This window comes from Cotesia glomerata, linkage group LG4 (assembly GCF_020080835.1).
Source record: "Cotesia glomerata isolate CgM1 linkage group LG4, MPM_Cglom_v2.3, whole genome shotgun sequence".
Lineage (NCBI taxonomy): Eukaryota > Metazoa > Arthropoda > Insecta > Hymenoptera > Braconidae > Cotesia > Cotesia glomerata.
Genome location: NC_058161.1, coordinates 9,860,504 through 9,880,254, shown reverse-complemented (window position 1 = coordinate 9,880,254; position 19,751 = coordinate 9,860,504). Strand labels below are relative to the sequence as shown.

The 19,751-nt window shown below is 30.7% G+C and overlaps 1 protein-coding gene across 3 annotated transcripts in view; it reads left to right on the top strand.

The window, feature by feature from the left end:
- The window catches only part of LOC123262575 (alpha-tocopherol transfer protein-like), a 16,051-nt gene extending 7,750 nt beyond the window's left edge, over window positions 1-8,301 (top strand). Inside the window, exons 2-6 of one of the 3 annotated variants that reach the window (XM_044724816.1) lie at window positions 2,563-2,568; window positions 5,471-5,644; window positions 5,752-6,305; window positions 6,386-6,536; window positions 7,635-8,301. In XM_044724816.1, the coding sequence (XP_044580751.1) occupies window positions 5,476-5,644; window positions 5,752-6,305; window positions 6,386-6,536; window positions 7,635-7,666 (906 nt within the window). In that variant the 5' untranslated portion in view covers window positions 2,563-2,568; window positions 5,471-5,475 and the 3' untranslated portion in view covers window positions 7,667-8,301. Of the gene's footprint in view, window positions 1-336; window positions 707-2,562; window positions 2,569-5,150; window positions 5,174-5,470; window positions 5,645-5,751; window positions 6,306-6,385; window positions 6,537-7,634 lie in introns of those variants that run through there. The other 2 variants (XM_044724814.1, XM_044724815.1) reach the window with 2 other exon arrangements.
- The last annotated feature ends 11,450 nt before the right edge of the window (window positions 8,302-19,751 follow it).

Genomic DNA, 19,751 nt, shown 5'->3' with positions numbered 1-19,751 from the left:
CAAACATACAATCAATCAATCAATGGTGTTGAAACTGCAAAAATTCTTCTCAAACAACAAAACATAAAACAAATTTGTAAAGGAAATAATAAAGAACATGATCGAAACTATATTTAAAATAACCTGTCATTGGTGAACTGTCAGACACGCGACTACTCAATGTGTGCTTGTCTACTTTACTCATCCACTTGTTTAGTTATGTATAGGTCGGTAATAAAACTCGATTTAAATTTTTATTGGTGGAAAAAAAAATAACCTATCGTCATAGAGCATAAGTACTTACCAGTATTTATATAAATAAAAATGCTGAACTAGTATATAAAAAAGAGATAAACAATACTAAATATTAAAAATAAAAAAAGGTACATTGGGTAATGGAACAGCCAATCTGGTATAAGTATGCGTTAAATAAGAGGGGATCTTGATGAATTGTTCTTAAAAATTTATTGTTTTCTAGAAGAATAATATGTTGTGGGCATTGTGGATTTTAAAACACGCAAGTTGGCGATCATTAGGCGGGGAATACTACATATAAGATACTTAACTTGTTCTACAACTGCATTAATTCCGAATGTACTATTGAACTGCTAATGATAAACTTAAATTTCTGTAAAAGTAATTTAGTTAAAAAATTATCTTCTATTTTAACAGTCAGAATATTTGTGTTGGAATAAAAATTTTATAAAAATGGCATTAATTCAAGAAAGTGAGTAGAAATAAATTATTTATTTCAATAAATTTTTGATTTGTATGATTGTTGATTGTTATTATTATAATATTCAAAAAAGACAAATGACATTCTATTAAATAGTACAGAGTGTAATTTCGAATATTCTGTCGGGACAATTACCGACTCTTCCGGTTTTCTCGTGTCCGGAAATGAAAACGAAATGCTGATGCACGTAGTTTAATGTCGCTGATCAAATTCTAATTAAAAATTTTACGGTTCCATCAATTTTAATAATGAATCCATTTTTTTGTCCTGTTTGACTTTCTTGATTTCACAGATAAAAATTTTATTTATTTTTATCCGATAGTATATCAGTATATACGGAACATTTTTTTGTTAAATTTGAAAGAATTTTTTTTAAACCCTATAAAACTTATTGAAATTAAAATAAAAGCTAAAATAATTGGAGCGTAAATTATGAGAAAATAAATATCTTTCAATAAAAAATTATTTAACAACAAAATTAAAAAAAATTTTTTCTAACGTAATTTACTAATTTTCATATTTTAATTAACTAAAATGTCTAAACTAATTTATATTTTGATTTAATATCAAAATTAATACAATTATATTAGTTGCTGAAATTAAATTGAAGGTATTTTTTACCCGACTAACCATACATCTCTCATGAAATTATAATGAATTATTTCATATTAAAAAGTTAATCGTAAATAAAGTCAGAAAAATCGCATTTCTATTTATGTCTGGAAAATTTTAAATAATCCACCGATCTTATACATTTTGAACTCATCCAAAGTTATCGCCTAAAAAATAAAAGTCCCTAGTTTTATTAAAATTAACATACTCGCATCCATAAGTGTAAAAATAACAATTTGTTAATTAATGGTATTTATTTTGAAACTTAGTAAAATATTTGACATATATTATGGTAAAATTCTGAGTAAATTTTACATGACGGCAAAAGCGATGAATACATTTTCCTGAAAATTTTACTTTTTGAGACTATGTGTTATAAATATGTTTTAATCAAATCTTAATTATTTCCAAAAAAAAATTATTTAAAAGTGATGAAAGTGTTTATTGATTATATAGTTAAAACAAATAAACAGTACAATTGAACACATAAGATGTAAAATACTCAGCGATTGAAATACTCTTCTAAATTAAATTAGAATTCTCTTCCAATTCTTTTAAAAAAATCCAGTTAAAAAATCTCGTTCAAAAATAACATCACTAATTTGCTTAATTAATATTTATGCACTCTATTCAAAAGTACATTAATTTGAATTAGCAATAAACAATTGATTGACATAAGAGTAAATTTGAATCAAATTAAACTTTGCAAGCGATAGATCTGGTGAGAGATTCATAATATAAATTATAGACATTTAGTTCTGAAACTCCGAACCCGGCTAACTGTCCAACTACCTGTCCAATGCAATTCACATTTCCCTAAAATATGGACTAAAATATGCCATAATATAATGTTTTCGAATTATTATATTTTTTTATTTGTATATATTTATTTTCATTTTTTATAAGACTACAAAAATGAATTTTTTGAAAACAAATTGCAATTTGCATTCGTGAATGAAAAAAATATTTCCATAATAAATTTTTTACTGTTTGCAATTCTATCATAGGATTTGATTAATATTTTGATTTATCTAAACAAAAAACATGAATGAAAAATGAATGTTTTGCAGAGCGAAACTTGAAATGTTACTATTGTGCAACAACAATTGAACTTGCGTGTATGCATACGATTCGTTAGGTTCTTCTCTGGTTGAGAAGATACTAATGTTATGTTTTTCATATATGCAATTATTATAAGAACAAGCTCTTATAAAAAATTATATAGATGTATTCAGACGCCGATAAAGAATGAGGTAACGAATAATCAAAGCATTAAATACCTTGATTTTCGAGTTTTTTTCGTATTACATACACCAGCCAAGATCTATTACTAATAAAAACCTCGTACTTTGTTCAAGAACTTTTTTTCATGCTATAATTAATTTATAAAATCTACTATTTTTGTTGTAACTAAGTTATATCCCATTTTAATAAATAACATCGATATCTTTGATTATCAGTTAATCACTGAATTCGCTGTTTAATTGATTAATTTTTTTTAATTTATTATTTGTAAAAAAACGTTTAATTTATCGAAGAGTTAAAAAATTACGAATAAAATTTATAATAGAAAAATTATCTGAAATTATATTCATTTATATAAGTATAAAATTATTAATCCTGTATCGCATAAAGTATAAATAAACTATTCCACAAAATTTTGTTATTAGAAAAAATAATTAAATAAATTACAGAGCTGATATTTAATAGAGATAATATCATGGTAAATTTCCAATGAAGTTTGCTACCAAAAGGAATTTTATTCTGTCGCAAGAGAATTATGTTGAGTTAGTATTATGCTTCCACGGCAGGTCACAACGCTTCGTAATTTTCGATGCAGAGCGTTTCAAGTGCTTGCGCAAATTGAGGAATTCGATGACATATTTGACTATATCTATGAGAACGTACTTTGATATTCCAGAACAAAGCACTAGAGTGTTATATATAGTTGTTGAAGTGATATTAATATAGTCATGGCTCTCCCATTCTCTATCCAATCTACTGAACAAGACGTGTAATCCTCCATATAGTCCACTGTTCTTACATTACATTATTGTTATGTAATATACTTCATGAAATACTACTTAGTGCATTGCGGTTAAACGTGATTAATGTCTAAGCTAGGATTTCTTCGTTCTTTTTTTACAATGATTTTACGTTGTTGTCAATTGATTATTTTTATTTTTTTTTTTATTGTAATAGTCTGGAATTATGTAATAAAATAGAAACAATTATTTGGAAATCATGAAATTATAGTAGCGTTTTTTTATGTTTTTTTCTTTTTAACTTATTCTGCAAAGTAATTGTGATCCCAAAATTTCATTATTTTTTTTTTATTAGATGTGTAACGTTAAATAAATTATAATTTTAAATTCGATTTTATAATAGCAATTCACAATTTTTATTGCAGCTTTTAAATATTAAACACACATTATTTTAATTCATTTATCGAGCTTATAATCGTAATTTTATACATAATAATTTCTAGTAGCTCTTTTTCCTAAACTTTCCTAAAAATCATTTTTAATAATGTGTTCTTAATCTAATATGATGAATATCTCAAATTATTTTGAAGCTTATATGCATTGTATGCAGAAAAAAAATTTTTTCACCAAACTTTTTAGCTTACTTTTATAGATTAACAAATATTTCAACGCAATTAAAAATGTTTTTTTTTTTAAACCGAACTTAAATGTTTTAATACAAATGAGGAATTTATCTATTTAATTAGTAGTTATAGAAATTTTTTACTCAGTACAAGATGGATAATGAATATTTAAATGATAATTTTTTTAGTTGCCTAGTTGCCATTAAGTTTATAATGACGTCAAAGAATTTTTTAGACATTTCGAATCTCATTAACCTTGATTTTAGTAATATTATTTTGGTCTATAGTTCCGAAAAATGTATTTAACAAGAAACGAGTTTGGTTACTCAACGGATAAAACTACTTTGATCACTAGTCACGTTTAAAAAATCATTGCATAATGATAAAAACATTTATATCATTTATATCCATATCTTTAAGCATCCAAAATTTAAATATCTTGACTTTTTAGGTTTTCGAATAAAAAAATTACATATTAAAGTTACTAAGTACTATAATATAATGTTTTTTCACTGTTACATGGAATTTAAAAAACAATTTTTTTCTATGAATTTTTAAATCTCTTGAAATTATTACAAACTACATAAATGATATTTTTAACAATTCTTCAAAATGGTAATTGTGATTTTTTTGAATTTTTTTCCTTCAAAAAGGTTAAAAAAATCCAGGAATGCACGCTTCATAACGCTCATTCAATTTTTAATGAAAAATAAATTGTATTGCTGACTTTTGAAGTAAAATAGAAAAAAAATTAATTATTCAATGTACATGACTGTCATATGCATTCAAAAAATTGTTAATTGATGATTAAATAAATTTTCCGTTAAAATTATTGTCAGAATTAGATAAACGTATTCTGAATTTCAATATATATATGAATTTATTCGATGATGTCATCATTTATCTGAAAGTAATTTGTAAAAACCAAATGACTACTGTTTGATACTAAACATCATAAGTAGAGAGAGAAATATGTATATCAGCATGCTTGTGTGATAACGTGAGTCAACCGCATATTTATACTTTCATATAGTAATATGTTGTTTCATTTAAAAAAAAAAACTGATGTTTGCTTTAGTCATCGTTTCATCATATTCATAGTTATGAAAACAAATAATAACGTTTATGGTCTCAATTTAAACTAAAAGTAAAAACAGATTCTTTAAATGTGAAAATTCATTTATGTTAATTACGAGAGTTTAAGTTTTCACCGGCGTAATTAATTACATCCGCAACAGGTCGAATTCTTTACTATAATTATGTTTGTTTACATAAATATATTTTTTTTTTCTCAATGTTCGCTGACATTTTCGATTTAGTATTGAATATATTGTCAAATTTAATTATTATATTATCAAAATAAGTTAAAATTTTTAATATTAAATTTTCTTATTTCACTTTGTATGTAAAACCAGAAAAAATTTCAAGCAATAATTTTAAACAAAATTTCGTAATAATTACAAACAATAAGAATTTTCTTGTAATGCAATTTTTGATAAAACTCAAAATTTTAATGAATTTATTAAAATTTACAGAAACCATGTTGACTGATATGGAACAGATGCCCTCCTTAAAACTTGGAGATTTCGTATTACAATTTGAACTTGGGCCACCAACACCAGAAATCCAAGAGGTTGCTAAAAAAGAATTACGAGAAACACCAGAAGTTCAAAAGAAAGCAGTGGAAGAATTGAAAGAGTTACTGAAAAGTAAAAATAAATTGTTTTTATAAATTTATACATTCAATTTTATTTAATAATGTAATTGAATATTCAAAAAATAATCCGTTGTTTTTTATTTTTTTTTGTTTTTATAGAAGATACGGATCTTAAATGTCCGCTACATAATGAATCTTGGCTCATAAGATTCTTGAGACCATGTAAATATTACCCTGAGTCAGCTCACAAACTCGTCCGTGAATATTATTCATTCAAAGTGAAACATGCGAATGTATATGAGGGTCTAAAACCGAGCAATGAAAAAAATATTTTTGAGCACAATATTTTAACTGTTCTCCCTAATCGTGATCAAAACGGACGAAGAATATTAATCATTGAGCTTGGAAAAAAATGGAAGCATAACAAAGTATCCTTGGATGAAGTATTCAAAGGATGTGTACTATACTTAGAAGCAGCCATGTTGGAGCCAACTTCACAAATAGCCGGTGCGGTTGTGATATTTGATATGGATGGGCTGAGTTTACAACAAACTTGGCAATTTACTCCGCCATTTGCTAAAAGAATTGTTGATTGGCTTCAAGACGCCGTTCCATTAAGAATTAAGAACATTCATATTGTCAACCAACCATACGTTTTTAACATGGTATTTGCATTGTTTAAACCTTTTCTTAGACAAAAGCTAAAGGACAGAGTAAGTTATTCTTTTAATATTGACTTACTCACCTGACTTATTATAAATTACTAAAAATTTTTTAATAAATATTTTTATAGATTATTTTCCACGGTACTGACCGCAAATCTTTGCATAAATATTTGTCACCAAAATGCTTACCCGAATGCTATGGTGGAACTCTTTCTATTCCTAGAGTTACAGGAGCACAGTGGCTCGAATTATTATTAATGTGTGATAAAGAATATGAAGGTAATAATGACTACAAGTTTCAAACTCTAAATACTGTTAATTTTAAATACTATTTATGATAATTTTTTTTTGCACCGAAGGAAAAACTAGTTTGATTCAAGAGTGATAATCTTGATCCAAGGACTCTATTTTGAATACAATCAGTTTTTCTGTTTCACAATTTTCTTGGCTTAAATCTTATCATTTTTGTTTAAGAGAATAATATATTCAATCGATAACTATTGTCACCTAATTCGAGAGTATACACTGAAAAAAATCGGAAGTGAATTCACAGTGTTAGTGTTTTCAGTTTAACTTTCAAAAATCAATTTTTCATCAAATCTTGACGTTTTAAAGTCCTTAAAATCTATTTTAAACATTTGATCATATTTTCCCTTTTGACTTAAAAAAATATTTTTTCTTAAAGCGAAAAAGGCGTATGTCAACAACATTTTTTTTTGCATTCTTTAACCAAATTTTTACTTTTTTACATTCCCAACTTGGTTGGAAAAAGAAATTTTTTCAGATGTCTTTTTTTTTCTGCGGAACCAAAAAGGCGTATATTTTTAACCCTTCGTCAGTCGCGTTTTTTTTAGTTTCTCGCTCGCACTATAGTGAGTCTCTATAGGTTGAGTAGTTGTTAGGCGGCGATCTGCTCATGACGCAAGTGACGAAGGATTAAATACATAGCATGATATAAGTTAAATTTGTCTCGGAGTGAATTTTACCTCCGAAGGGAATAAATCAATAGAAAATCATCCACTCTCAAATCACTCTGAAAATTTTTTTCAATATGATCTTCAATCAATACAATCTAATTCTTTATCGAAGAAAAATTATTTTGAAATAAAAACAATTTTATTTTCTTCTTAGAATCTTATGTTTTCGCTTCAAGAACAGGTTTCTTTATTCAAATTAACTAATAAAAATTTTTTTAATAAAAGGAAACATTTCGAATTAACAATTTATTCATTTACGTTGTAAACAAAAAACCGTTGCTATTTTTAACATGTATGTGAGGTATATAGACAGCCAACTTTTCATTTGATTCAATAGTATTGTTTTAAAAAAGTGAACTCATAATATAATTATTATTAATTACTTTTTTTTCTTTTGCAGCAATAAATTCATATGGTTTCAATAAAAATTAATGCGGATGTAGGAGAAATTTTCATAGAATTAAAAAAAAAAAGTGAACACCTAAAGGGTTTATGTTAAATTAAATATATATCTGTAAAGAAATGAAAGTATGGAAAATTATTAATACTCAACAGACAATAAAGAGTTTTTGATACAATAACTATTCGTCGTATCGAATAACACAAAAATATTAACTTCGAAGAATAATGTTTCAAATTTAGTTTCTGAATTCAGTTTTATAACATGAAGGGATGTGCAGGCACAAACTTTTTTTTATCAACGAATGTTTGTGTTGTATAAAATCAATTTTAGATGTATTTCTAAGAAATATTTGATATTAATATCTTTTTTGAGTGTGATGTGCTAGTGAAAGATGTAATGTACGCACATTATGATTATAATAATTGATTTATTTTTTGAGTGAATGTAATAAATAATAAAAAATATAGAAAGACCAGGAAAAAGGTGGTTGTAGTTTTAATTACTATTAACTGACATAAACGATGTAACAGTTAAGTAGTACTGAAAGAGATGAAGGAGTGTAAGATATTTAGTGAAAAAAAGCAAAAATCAAGATTGTACTTATATCGCATGAATACTTAATAAAATTGTTATCTATGAATAATTGTTAACTATGAAAATCAAATAGCTTGACGAGAATGTTACTTTTTCTTCTGATACCCAAGTTTCGCTGCCTCTGAAAAATTATTTATTTAATTAGTTTTTTTGTAGCTACATTGTAACGGGTTATTCTTCAGCTCGTTAGCTCGTCGTGTCCAGGATCGTATTTTAATGAAGAATAATAATAAAATAATTAAAATAAATAATTAATTAAATGAAATAATAAATTATCTGCCTTGATGTTTAACAACAATTTATTAACAAGATAATATTTAATTTATTACAATAAACAATGCATTTAAAGTAATGATACTAGAATAATAATAAGTGAATAAAATAATTTTAGGGTACGATTAAAGTTAACCGTCGGTTACGTAGAATTCTGGTTTGTTACAAACGCGGTCTAACAATACAAAGCTAATACCCCCTTCCTGGTGACTCGTCGTCCCCCAGGAGTCCTATACTCTACCCGGGTACGAGCGGATAGTATCCTTCTCGCACCACCTACTCGAATTGGTTCACAGTACACATGCAGAAGGCATAAGCACTGCGGAACGTTTAATCCTGATCAGAGTATGACTATTGTCATACAAAAACCAAAATTAATCGGTTAATTTAATCAATCTTACCTTACAAATATCCCAGCGGACCAAAGTAAGGGAAGACAGATAGAGTTTCGTAATCCAGCGACCACAACACTCACAGATAGAGTTCCTTATTCGGAATGATTTTTCCGTTATCAGTTGCGCTTATAAAAGTACGGGATAAGAGTCGTCAAGCGAACGAATAAGTATTTTTGGCGTGCTCTAGCGGTAGGACGGGAACTAAAAATAATGCGCGCAGATTTAATATTAGTTTCAAGATATTTTAATAATTCAAGCAATAGTAATGATAGTAAAGCAATAGTAATTAATGATAATAATATTAATAATAGTAATAATAATAATAAGTAGATATAATGATAATATTAATGATTTTCTCACAACATAAATATTTCAAATATATTCTATATTCAATTTTAAAATAGTATTACCTTCAAATTCTTCTTCAAAATTGCAATAATATTCCCATACCGGTTTTCCAAGTGGTTGAATTGGCACATCCAAGTCTCCTCCTATATACTTTGGTACAGCTTTGCGATCAACTAATTTTAACAGCGATTCTTTGTCTGCACCATGAAAGTGTATTCTTTTACGCAGTTTTTCCTTAATTGATAAATAAACCAAAATTTTAATAATTATACAATCCTATATATTATAATAGGGTTAGCCGTCCCTTACTGATATTTTGCACAATATTGATGGAGCTTGATGGAGCTTGATCAAATATAACTTTGAACGACCAATCAAAACCACGCCCAGTCATGCTCGCCCATGTCTTATGATTCTAGGAGCATGAAAAGTTATCCTGCATGATCAGGTATGGCCAAGCATAAATCATGCATGATCAGACTTGGTCAAGCAAGAGTCGTATATGATCATACAAGGCTATAAGGTAAAAGCCCCAATAGATGATCATGTACCAGTATATGATCACTCCATGTATTTGTATACCTATATTTGTGAATATAGATATACAAATACATGGAGTGATCATATACTGGTACGTGATCATCTATTGGGGCTTTTAACTTACTCAATTATTGAAGCTCATGCAAGACCTTTCAATTTTCTCTATACATGGTTGAGAATGACTGTACATTTATCATGGACAACCATGCATGATCGTGTTTGACTAGTCATGATTGAGTGTATGTAACTGAGTATGACTTTACACAATCGTGGATGATCATACATAATTTATGCTTGGTCATGCATATTCATATATGATCATGCCTGACTCATGCTTGGTCAAACAAGGTCATTGGTGCTGATTTTTTTGCGGGCATTTTTAAATTTCCGCTAAGAAAATTGAAAATTTTCAAATGTTGGGAAGTTATTGGTTTTACACCGTTTTTCGAAAATCGAGTTTCCAACGGATGTTGACGTTTTGAGGTCCTGAGAAGCTTCCCCGAACGATTCCGCGATGATATATATACGTGTGTGTGTGTGTGTGTGTGTGTGTGTGTGTGTGTGTATAAACCTCTCATAACTTTTGAACGGCTTGACCGATTGAAACGAGATTGGCAGCAATCGAAAGAGTTTCTTTGCCCTTAGATATTTTGTACTATTTGAGGTAATTCAGGCCGGTAGATTTTAAGTAATATCAAAAATAAAATTTTCAAAAATGGTTTTTTTTTCAACTAACTTTTAATCTGCTGAATCAATCGATTTAAAAAAATAATTAGTTCTTAAGCTTGAAAAACTGCATCGATCGCCGTCAACGCGATCAAAATCGGTTAATTCGTTCGTGAGATATCGTGAACGAAAAATTTGGGAAAGTGTTTTTCTTACATAACTCCGACATTTCTTCCTAGTTTTTTTTTTATTTTGCAAGATAATTTTTAGAGCTTGAAAAACCACATCGATCGCTACCGGTCCGGTCAAAATCGGTTGATTCGTTCGTGAGATATCGTTGTCGAAAAAAATGTTTTTTCCAGAATTTCTATGAAATTGTTAGTCTGACCAGTTCACGCTCCAAGTGCTCAGAATAACACAAATATATTTTGGAGCTCGAAGAGCTCAAAAACAAAATATAAACCGTTTTCTACCCCGAAGGGAAGAAAATGATTATTTCAGATCTTGCCAAAGGCTTGACCTGTCGGAGATTACTTACCTTATCTTTCGCACATACTTATCCAAAGTTGCTTAATATTGGCCCCTTTAAGGCCTGGAAAGAGGGAGTTTTAACCCCTTTTCTCCCTCATCAGCTGGTGCCGGGTAGCCCGCGCCACCAAGGCTTGTGAGTCCTTAGTACCTACTGCGAATTAGCTGGCAAGGACTTGCTCAGGTCAAGCCTTTGGCAAGATCTGAAATATTCGTTTTCTATCCTTCAGTGTAGAAAATGGTTTGTATATTTCATCTCTGTGCCTTTGGCTTGACCTATCGGAGAGATGTTTAGCTTCTGCCGTTACCATTAGCGTATTGTGACCCGAAAAATATCACTTAACCTTTCCTAACTATTTGGAAACAAGAAATTTTATTACTTACATTTTTACTTTATTTTATTTTATTCATTTATTTATTTTTTTTTAAACCATTTAAACAAGTAATTAAAGTTTTATTTGATGAATTAACAATAGACTTACACACTAATAAAATTAGTCTAACAAATACTAAATTTGTACTGAATTTCTTTTTAACATTTAAATTTGTACTTTAAATAATAATATAGAAATAAAATATACTTTGACCAGCCTTTTAACAGTCATACTGCACTAAATGTACTTAGTTCTAATTCCTTACTTTGTCCTGATTTAGGTCTCTGAACTTCCTTACAGTAAAATTTGAAGAAATTCACTTGTCTTTGCCAATTCCCCCGTTGAAGGATTTGATCTAACTCCATTCCCTGCTCAAACCGATATGAAGCCAACGCCGACCTTATTGATCTAGGACTAGCGTTGATTTTTAAATCTTTAAAGACAGTTCTAATCTACCCAGCAATGATCGCTTTCGATGCTGCTTTAACTGTTGCTCTAGTCATAATAAACAGTTGATTTGAACCCAGCTTTGCCTTGCGTGTTTCTGCTGAAATCTTTATTAAGCGCTTCACCCAGAACAGTTTTCGTTGAAAACCACCTTAAATTTTCTTTTAAGAACGGTAATGTTATTGGTTTCTTTACAAATGGAATGATGTAGTCTTCCAACATATCCAAGACATACTTCGGAGCTCCCAACTGACGCCAACGACTGACAAACTCCTTCAACTGGCCTCCCTGGAACGGACAGTCATAATCTCCTGTAACGATCTTTCTTGTTGGAGCCACTTCTCTTTGTTGACTTTCTTGTGTCTTTGAAATTGGAACTGGATTTTCGAAAGGAAGACGACGGAGTCGATGACTGTTTTAATTACCCTTTTGGTCACGACCCTTTTGGTTTTAACGACCCTTTTGGTCACGAGAGTATCTTGAACTTGCTGGTGGGCGACTAGATTTAGGCTTCGATGAATGATACTCTCCTTCCTTGGAGTTTCTCTGACCAAAGGAGGAAACCTTCTGAAATCCACCTGGCTGGTCAAAAAATTTTGAGAGAGTCTCCTCATCGAATAAATGAGACTAAATGAGACAAAGGTGGGATTTTGGCTAACCTTGCCGCTATGCGCTCATCTTTTGGCTTAAACGCTTTTCGTCTAACCTCCACCAACTCAACACGTCTGGCACAAGTGTAATAGAGTAAGTCTTTTATAGAGTAAGTACTTTTGTGCGATCTTTTGCATACCCTCTGTCAACTTCTGCCTCTGCTTTAACAAGCTGTGTGTAATCATTCCAGCCATCTCTTACGCCCTTTCCAGCATCGAATTAGAAAAAGATTTTGGAGCTAAACCTTCTAACTGGCTGTTCCAGAGCATCGGATACCGAAGAAGCTTGGAGTTTCTTTTGAACCTTCTTGTAACGGATTTTGTTCCAATTCTCCGTACCCAACTTCTGGCACGCTATTTCTTGGGCTTTAATTTCCGGAGTCGGTGGAGGTATTGACGGCGCACTTTCTTTGACCACCGAAACCAATGCTAATTTATCTAGGTTCTGAGGTTGTTTCTCAACAGTAGGTAAAAGATCCGGTGCCCTCCATGACGAAGTATCATTTACCGTGACCTCATCCAGTTCTTCCTGATCCTCTGACCCTTCTGATTCTGATTCACTGGAATCCTCCGGCATTCTCTTGCCCTCAATTTTATCCAACAGGACCTAGAACATATTCACCATTCATTACTCTAAAATTGAGTATTTCGATCTTTTTGATGCTCGTCCTTCTGACGATGACGCCTTTCTCTTGCCTTCTCGAACTCTATCTCCTTCTTCCTGTGACTCCTCTTCTTCACCTCTCAGCAACTCTGCTGTCTGTTTACGGGAAATAAAATGTTCTTTTAAAAGCTTTAAAGCGTGGAAAAATAGTTCTGTCTGGGCCGCCGACCCTTTAATTTTATTAACCACTGCTAGTGGGCTCATGATCAAGGCACGACGAAAGGCCATATTCAGCATCTCAACTTTATAATCACGGTAGATCTTTTTAGGCAAATCTTGTATAGCTGATGAATTGAATGCTTTTGTTATTGCTACTGTAAGTAACGCAAACTGGACTTGAGAACCTGTGGATCAATCTCGCTCCCAAAAAACCTCTTCTTTTTACAAATTCACAACCTTCCAGTTTTTTTATCCATTTGGTAGCAATTCTTCCGCCACTAACTGCAGTCTGTCCAGTACTTTGTCGAGCTCCTGTGACTCTGCTGACTCCTCCAAAAGCTCCTCTATCGTAACATACGCTTCTTGGCGGACATCCATCTAAAAAATATATGTATATAGTCAAATATAGTCAAATATATATATAGCCAAATTTTGAATTTTCACCGGAAACGCCCAAACTAAGCTTCTGTTAAAAAAAAAAATTCTATGAAAATCAAATACATCGTCTCCCCCCAAAATATCTTAGGAAATGCCCAAACGCAGCCCCTGTCAAAAGAGGAACTCAAAATTCCAATTTTAAAAGGTTCTCCACGGGAGTTATACATATATATATATAAATATAGACGTATATATAATAGGGTGCTTCATTTGAGACGACTATTTTTTTTTCTCACTCCATTGACGAAATATTGTTCTGAATATAGGAAAAAAAATTCTCACCAAGGGATAGTTCTTAATTTCAATTTTAAGTACTCGCTGGATCAATTTAAAGTTTTCCCATATAATTAACCCGTTAAAATAATTTTTTTTGCTTAAATTATCTATCGCATAGCGACATTTCATGATATTTATTTGAACATGGCCAGAAGTTGTAGAGGAATCCTTCCTCTTTAAAAGCTCTGACAGCTTATTTCCAATTTATGAGTTACCTCGCCAGTAAAAAATTGTACATTCGATTTTTGCTCAAAAGTCGTGGTTTTTTTATTTTTTCTCCTAAACTATTGATCTGACACCTAAATTGCAAAGGACCTTTTTTGTAAAGAATTCAATTTTCTATAAGATAGATTGATAGTTGAACCCTTTCAATAAATTGCCTCTGAGATAAATTTCATTAATTACAAGAAAACAATAAATGACACTATTTTATCGTATTTTTTATACTTTTTAATAAAACAACAGTTGATGAAAAAAATTATAACATTGTATATTTTTATAATCAAATATTGTGATATCGTTATAATGCCTAAATTTTTAAAATTTTTAATTGTCTGACAAATATTCTAATAAATATAGTTGTTACATAGAATATATCCAAAATATATGATCATACATAACTCCGGCACACAAAAAAAAAGTGGTATGTACTTTGGATTGCACCTACCTATTTATATTTGTAAAAATGCTAACCGTAAGATGGACGGTCTGGCTTAATGTATATAGAATAAGCGAAAGGAAATTTAGTATAGACCGGATAGCTCAAATGGTAGGGTAGCCGACATGTCTTCGGAAGGTTCTAGGTTCGAATCCCAGGCCGAGCTATCTAATAATTTTTTCTTGCATATTCTATAAACTCATATTAAGATTATCCTCTCCACATTCCTTTCTCAATCCTTTCCTACCAATATCCTGTTACGTGAATGTGGAACGCTTCACGTAATAATTACCGTAACTCCTATTCTTTCCCGCTTCACAGCATTATTTATATTTGTAAAAATGCTTGCCGTAAGATGGACGGTGTGGCTTAATGTATATAGAATAAGCGAATGGAAATTTAGTATAGACCGGATAGCTCAAATGGTAGAGTAGCCGACATGTCTTCGGAAGGTTCTGGGTTCGAATCCCAGTCCAAGCTATCTAATAATTTTTCCTCGCATATTCTATAAACTCACATTAAGATGATCCTCTCCACATTCCTTTCTCAATCCTTTCCTACCAATATCCTGTTACGTGAATGTGGAACGCTTCACGTAATAATTACCGTAACTCCTATTCTTTCCCGCATCACAGCATTATTTATATTTGTATAACATATATACGAACCCAGAACCCACACCTAGCAAAAATCGAATGTACAATTTTTTGCTGGCGAGGTAACTCATAAATTGGAAATAAGCTGTCAGAGCTTTTAAAGAGAAAGGATTCCTCTACAACTTCTGCCCATGGTCAAATGAATATCATGAAATGTCGCTATGCTATAGATAATTTAAGCAAAAAAAATTATTTTAACGGGTTAATTATATGGGAAAACTTTAAATTGATCCAGCGAGTACTTAAAATTGAAATTAAGAACTATCCCTTGGTGAGAATTTTTTTTTTCTATGTTCAGAACAATATTTCGTCAATGGAGTGAGAAAAAAAAATAGTCGTCTCAAATGAAGCACCCTAACATACATGCATACATACAGACACAGTGACAACCTCGTGGGAGTAGTCAGGGAAGCGTCCTAGGACCTCAAAACGTCGAGATCTGATGAAAACTCGATTTTCGAAAAACGGGGTGACAACAATGGCCGCTTTCTTTAGAAAAAAAAATTTTTGGCGCATGCGCAGAACGCACATGCGCAAAGGTTCTGCGCATATAGTTTATGCGGGGAAAATTTAAAAATTTTTTTTTGTTATAACTTAATTTTTTTGCACTGTGCGTCCTGCGCATATAATTTGAGCGCTAAAATTTAAATTCCTCGAAAAAAAATTTTTTCGAAAGTGTAAACCATGGATAATAGAGTATTCTATCGTGTAAACAATTATTTTTATTTCGAAAAGTCGAGCTAGTCGTGGCCAAATAAAAATATTTTCATCAAAAATTCTTAATTAAAAATAAAAATTTTTATTGCTTGAAAATTTTAATTTAATAATTGAAAAACATGAAACTTTTTAAGCGACCAATAATCTAGTCAACAAGTGCCTTTTTGGTCAACTTTTTCCAGTAGTCTCCGAAAATAATGATTCAGTGTCATTCAATTCGGAATGGCATCTAGATGATTTTTGAAAAGAGTGAAGTTCCGCTTGCAAAAATTGCAAAAGTAATAAAGATTTTAAAAATTTTTAAAAAGATTCAAAATAGAAGGAATTTGACAGCCGTCAGCCTCGGCAATAAGAATAGCGCTGCTTACACACGGTTATTTTATCTGTGATTATCTAGTCGCATAGTTATTTTGTCCCGGTTATTTTGTCGCGATTATTTTGTCCGTGGTAATTTTATCATGGCACCAAGGCCATACTCTTTCATGCAGACTCATGCACGACCTTTTAGTTCTCACAGTACACAGCCATGCACAGTCGAGTATGATTGTGTATGATGATGCATAGTCATGCCTGATCATGCGAAATATCGCATGCTTAAAATGACACGATTTAGTATTATCTAGCACAATCGTGCATAGTCATACACGATCCCTGCATGGTCATGTCTGATTCATGCTTGTTCAAACACGATCATTCATACTGATTTTTTCCCAAGTTTTCATTCAAAATTAATTAGCAAAAAAATTTATAAGAATGCGTTTTTTTGATAGTTCGAAAATACTAAGCGGTCAACTTTTCAGAACTATCAACGTCTCTTTGTCGATTTAACAGATTGTAACACTGAAATTTTTCTAGAAAAAAATTTTCTAGGAAATTTTAGCTTTTGAACGGTATTAATCTAAAAATAATCTACTGATATCAAATACTATTTATGCTTGACATTAGACCTCACTTAAAATCCTACTAAATTGCAATAAATCTAGCGTTTAAATCATCTAATTTAAATAATGAGTTAGACTAACAAACAACAATGTAATACAAAGAGGCCTGACGATCAAAGTAATAGGTCAAATTAGATCATGGAAGCTTTTAACTCATTTCATAACAGTGAAAAAAACTGAATTCTTCATCACGGGTAATATCAGTATATTAATACTAGTTTAATCATTTTCTAACGGTCTTCTGCAATTGTTGGAACAAGCAGAATTTAGTGAAATTTTTTTTAATGCTAAAAAATGTTTGTAGTGCAATACATGTGAAAAGAGTTTTAGAAACGAACGCAGTTATCAATATAAAGTCACGTGACGCAAGTGTGCGTGCTTAAGCATTCAAACTAGTGTCAAAATTAAATGATAAGCATGAAAAGAAAAAATATGTACCTGATAGAGTATTTATTTATATAATAATTAAATTAAGAAATGTAGTCTCAAACCTTAACACTTTGGAAAAAAAAAAGCATTAATCTAAATGATTCAAAATGTGCACCACACGCCAAATTTTTTTAACTTCCTGCTGAGAAAATTGAAAATTTTCGAAAAAAGGGAAGTTATTGATTTCGGTCTGATTTTCGAGTTTTCATCGAATCTCCACGTTTTGAGGTCCCAGGAAGCCATTCTGACTATTCCCGCCGAGATTTTCGGTCGCGCGCGCTCGTGTGTGTGTGTGTGTGTGTAAATAAATTTTTATCGTACGGTTTCTCAAGAACGAATCAACCGATTGAATTCTACGACACATCATTTGAAAGGGTTTATCAAAACTTAGACCTGATTAGATTTGAGAGTTAATTCATCGAACCATTCCAAAGAAATTAAAAAAAAAAAAATTTGAATTTTTATGTTTTTTAAAAATAACTTTAAAGCGTGCGAAAAAAATCATAATAAAACCATATATACATTTTTTGTGCTTTAAAAACTGCGACGAATGTTTTTTTTAAATGAAAATCGAATGACGAATTCAAAAGTTATAGTTGTTTAATAAATAAGCTCTTTGAGCTCAAAATCTGAAAATCTGTACTTAGAGCTTGAAATGCTCAAATATTAAGAAAAAACACATTTTAAGGCGCTTAAAATTCAAACTTAGCAGGAAATTCTAGGGTTGTCCTACGCAGCCAATCGATTTTCAGATTTTTTTCTATGGAAATAATTATATATAATTCTATATAATTGTACATAATTCTATATAATCATATATAATTATATAGGGCCATTTTTCATATACTAAATATTAAATTTTTTTAATATAATTTTATATCTAATATGTAAAATTCTCGTGTCACAATGTTCGTTCCCATACTCCTCCGAAACGGCTTGACCGATTCTCAAGAAATTTTTTATGCATATTCAGTAAGCCTGAGAATCGCTACTATCTATTTTTCTAACCTCTAAGTGATAAGGGGTGTTCACCCTAAAAATTTTTTTTTTATTTTTTTGATAAAATTTTTTTTTTTTTTATTTTTTTATTATGTGGCATCAAAAAATACATACAACTCTAAATTTGCACTTTTTTATCACCAACCCTTGCTTTTTAATAGTCATTTTCATAATTTTATCATTTTCTATCCCGCTCGATAACATCAATTATTATCACTTGGTAAGTTATCCCCTCCATGTGTCTACCGGTGTCACTTCTCACCCTGTAAACAGCACGGAGTACCCGGGAAAAAATGATCAGGACTGATCAGACCTGTTCATATCTGATCAGGCCTGAAATTAGACCTGAGCAGACCTGTTCATATCTGATCAGGCCTGAAATTAGACCTGAGCAGGCCTGTTCATGTATGATCAGGCCTGAAATTATACCTGATCAGACCTATTCATGCCTGTTCATGTCTGAAGCATTAAATACGCTCAGACCTGATCAGACCTGTTCATGCCTGCTCATGTCTGTTCATGTCTGAAGCGTTAAATTCGTTCAGACCTGATCAGACCTGTTCATGCCTGCTCATGCCTGCTCATGTCTGTTCATGTCTGAAGCGTTAAATACGTTCAGACCTGATCAGACCTGTTCATGCCTGCTCATGTCTGTTCATGTCTGAAGCGTTAAATCCGTTCAGACCTGTTCATGCCTGCTCATGCCTGTTCATGTCTGAAGCATTAAATACGCTCAGACCTGATCAGACCTGTTCATGCCTGCTCATGTCTGTTCATGTCTGAAGCGTTAAATACGTTCAGATCTGATCAGACCTGTTCATGCCTGCTCATGTCTGTTCATGTCTGAAGCCTTAAATACGCTTCAGACCTGATCAGACCTGTCCATGTCTGATATCTAGCCAACACTGAGAGACAATTTTATTTAATAGTAATGAAATTTTATTACTATTTAATAAAACGTTTATTTGGCTAATCCCAAATAAAAATTTATTAAATATTAATTAAATTTCCTTAAATACTAATAAAAATTTTATTAAATACTAATAAATGTTTCTTAGTATGTAATGAATATTTATCTACATGTAATATAAAGAAAATTCATTAATCAACTAACTAACAAGTATTGATCAGTAATTAATTGAATAAATAATTAAGTAAAATTGAATTTTGTCGGAACTATATTTTGAAATACAAAGTCTACAACTGTTGTTATCCGAGTGGATGTTAATTTTTATGCACTTAAATTTAAAAATTTCACAAATGAATCGATAAGAGTTAGACATTATTTAATAAAATGAAAACAGAAGCAGAAAACCAGACAATGTAGGGACGCATTTGTTAAAAATAAAGACTATGATTTCA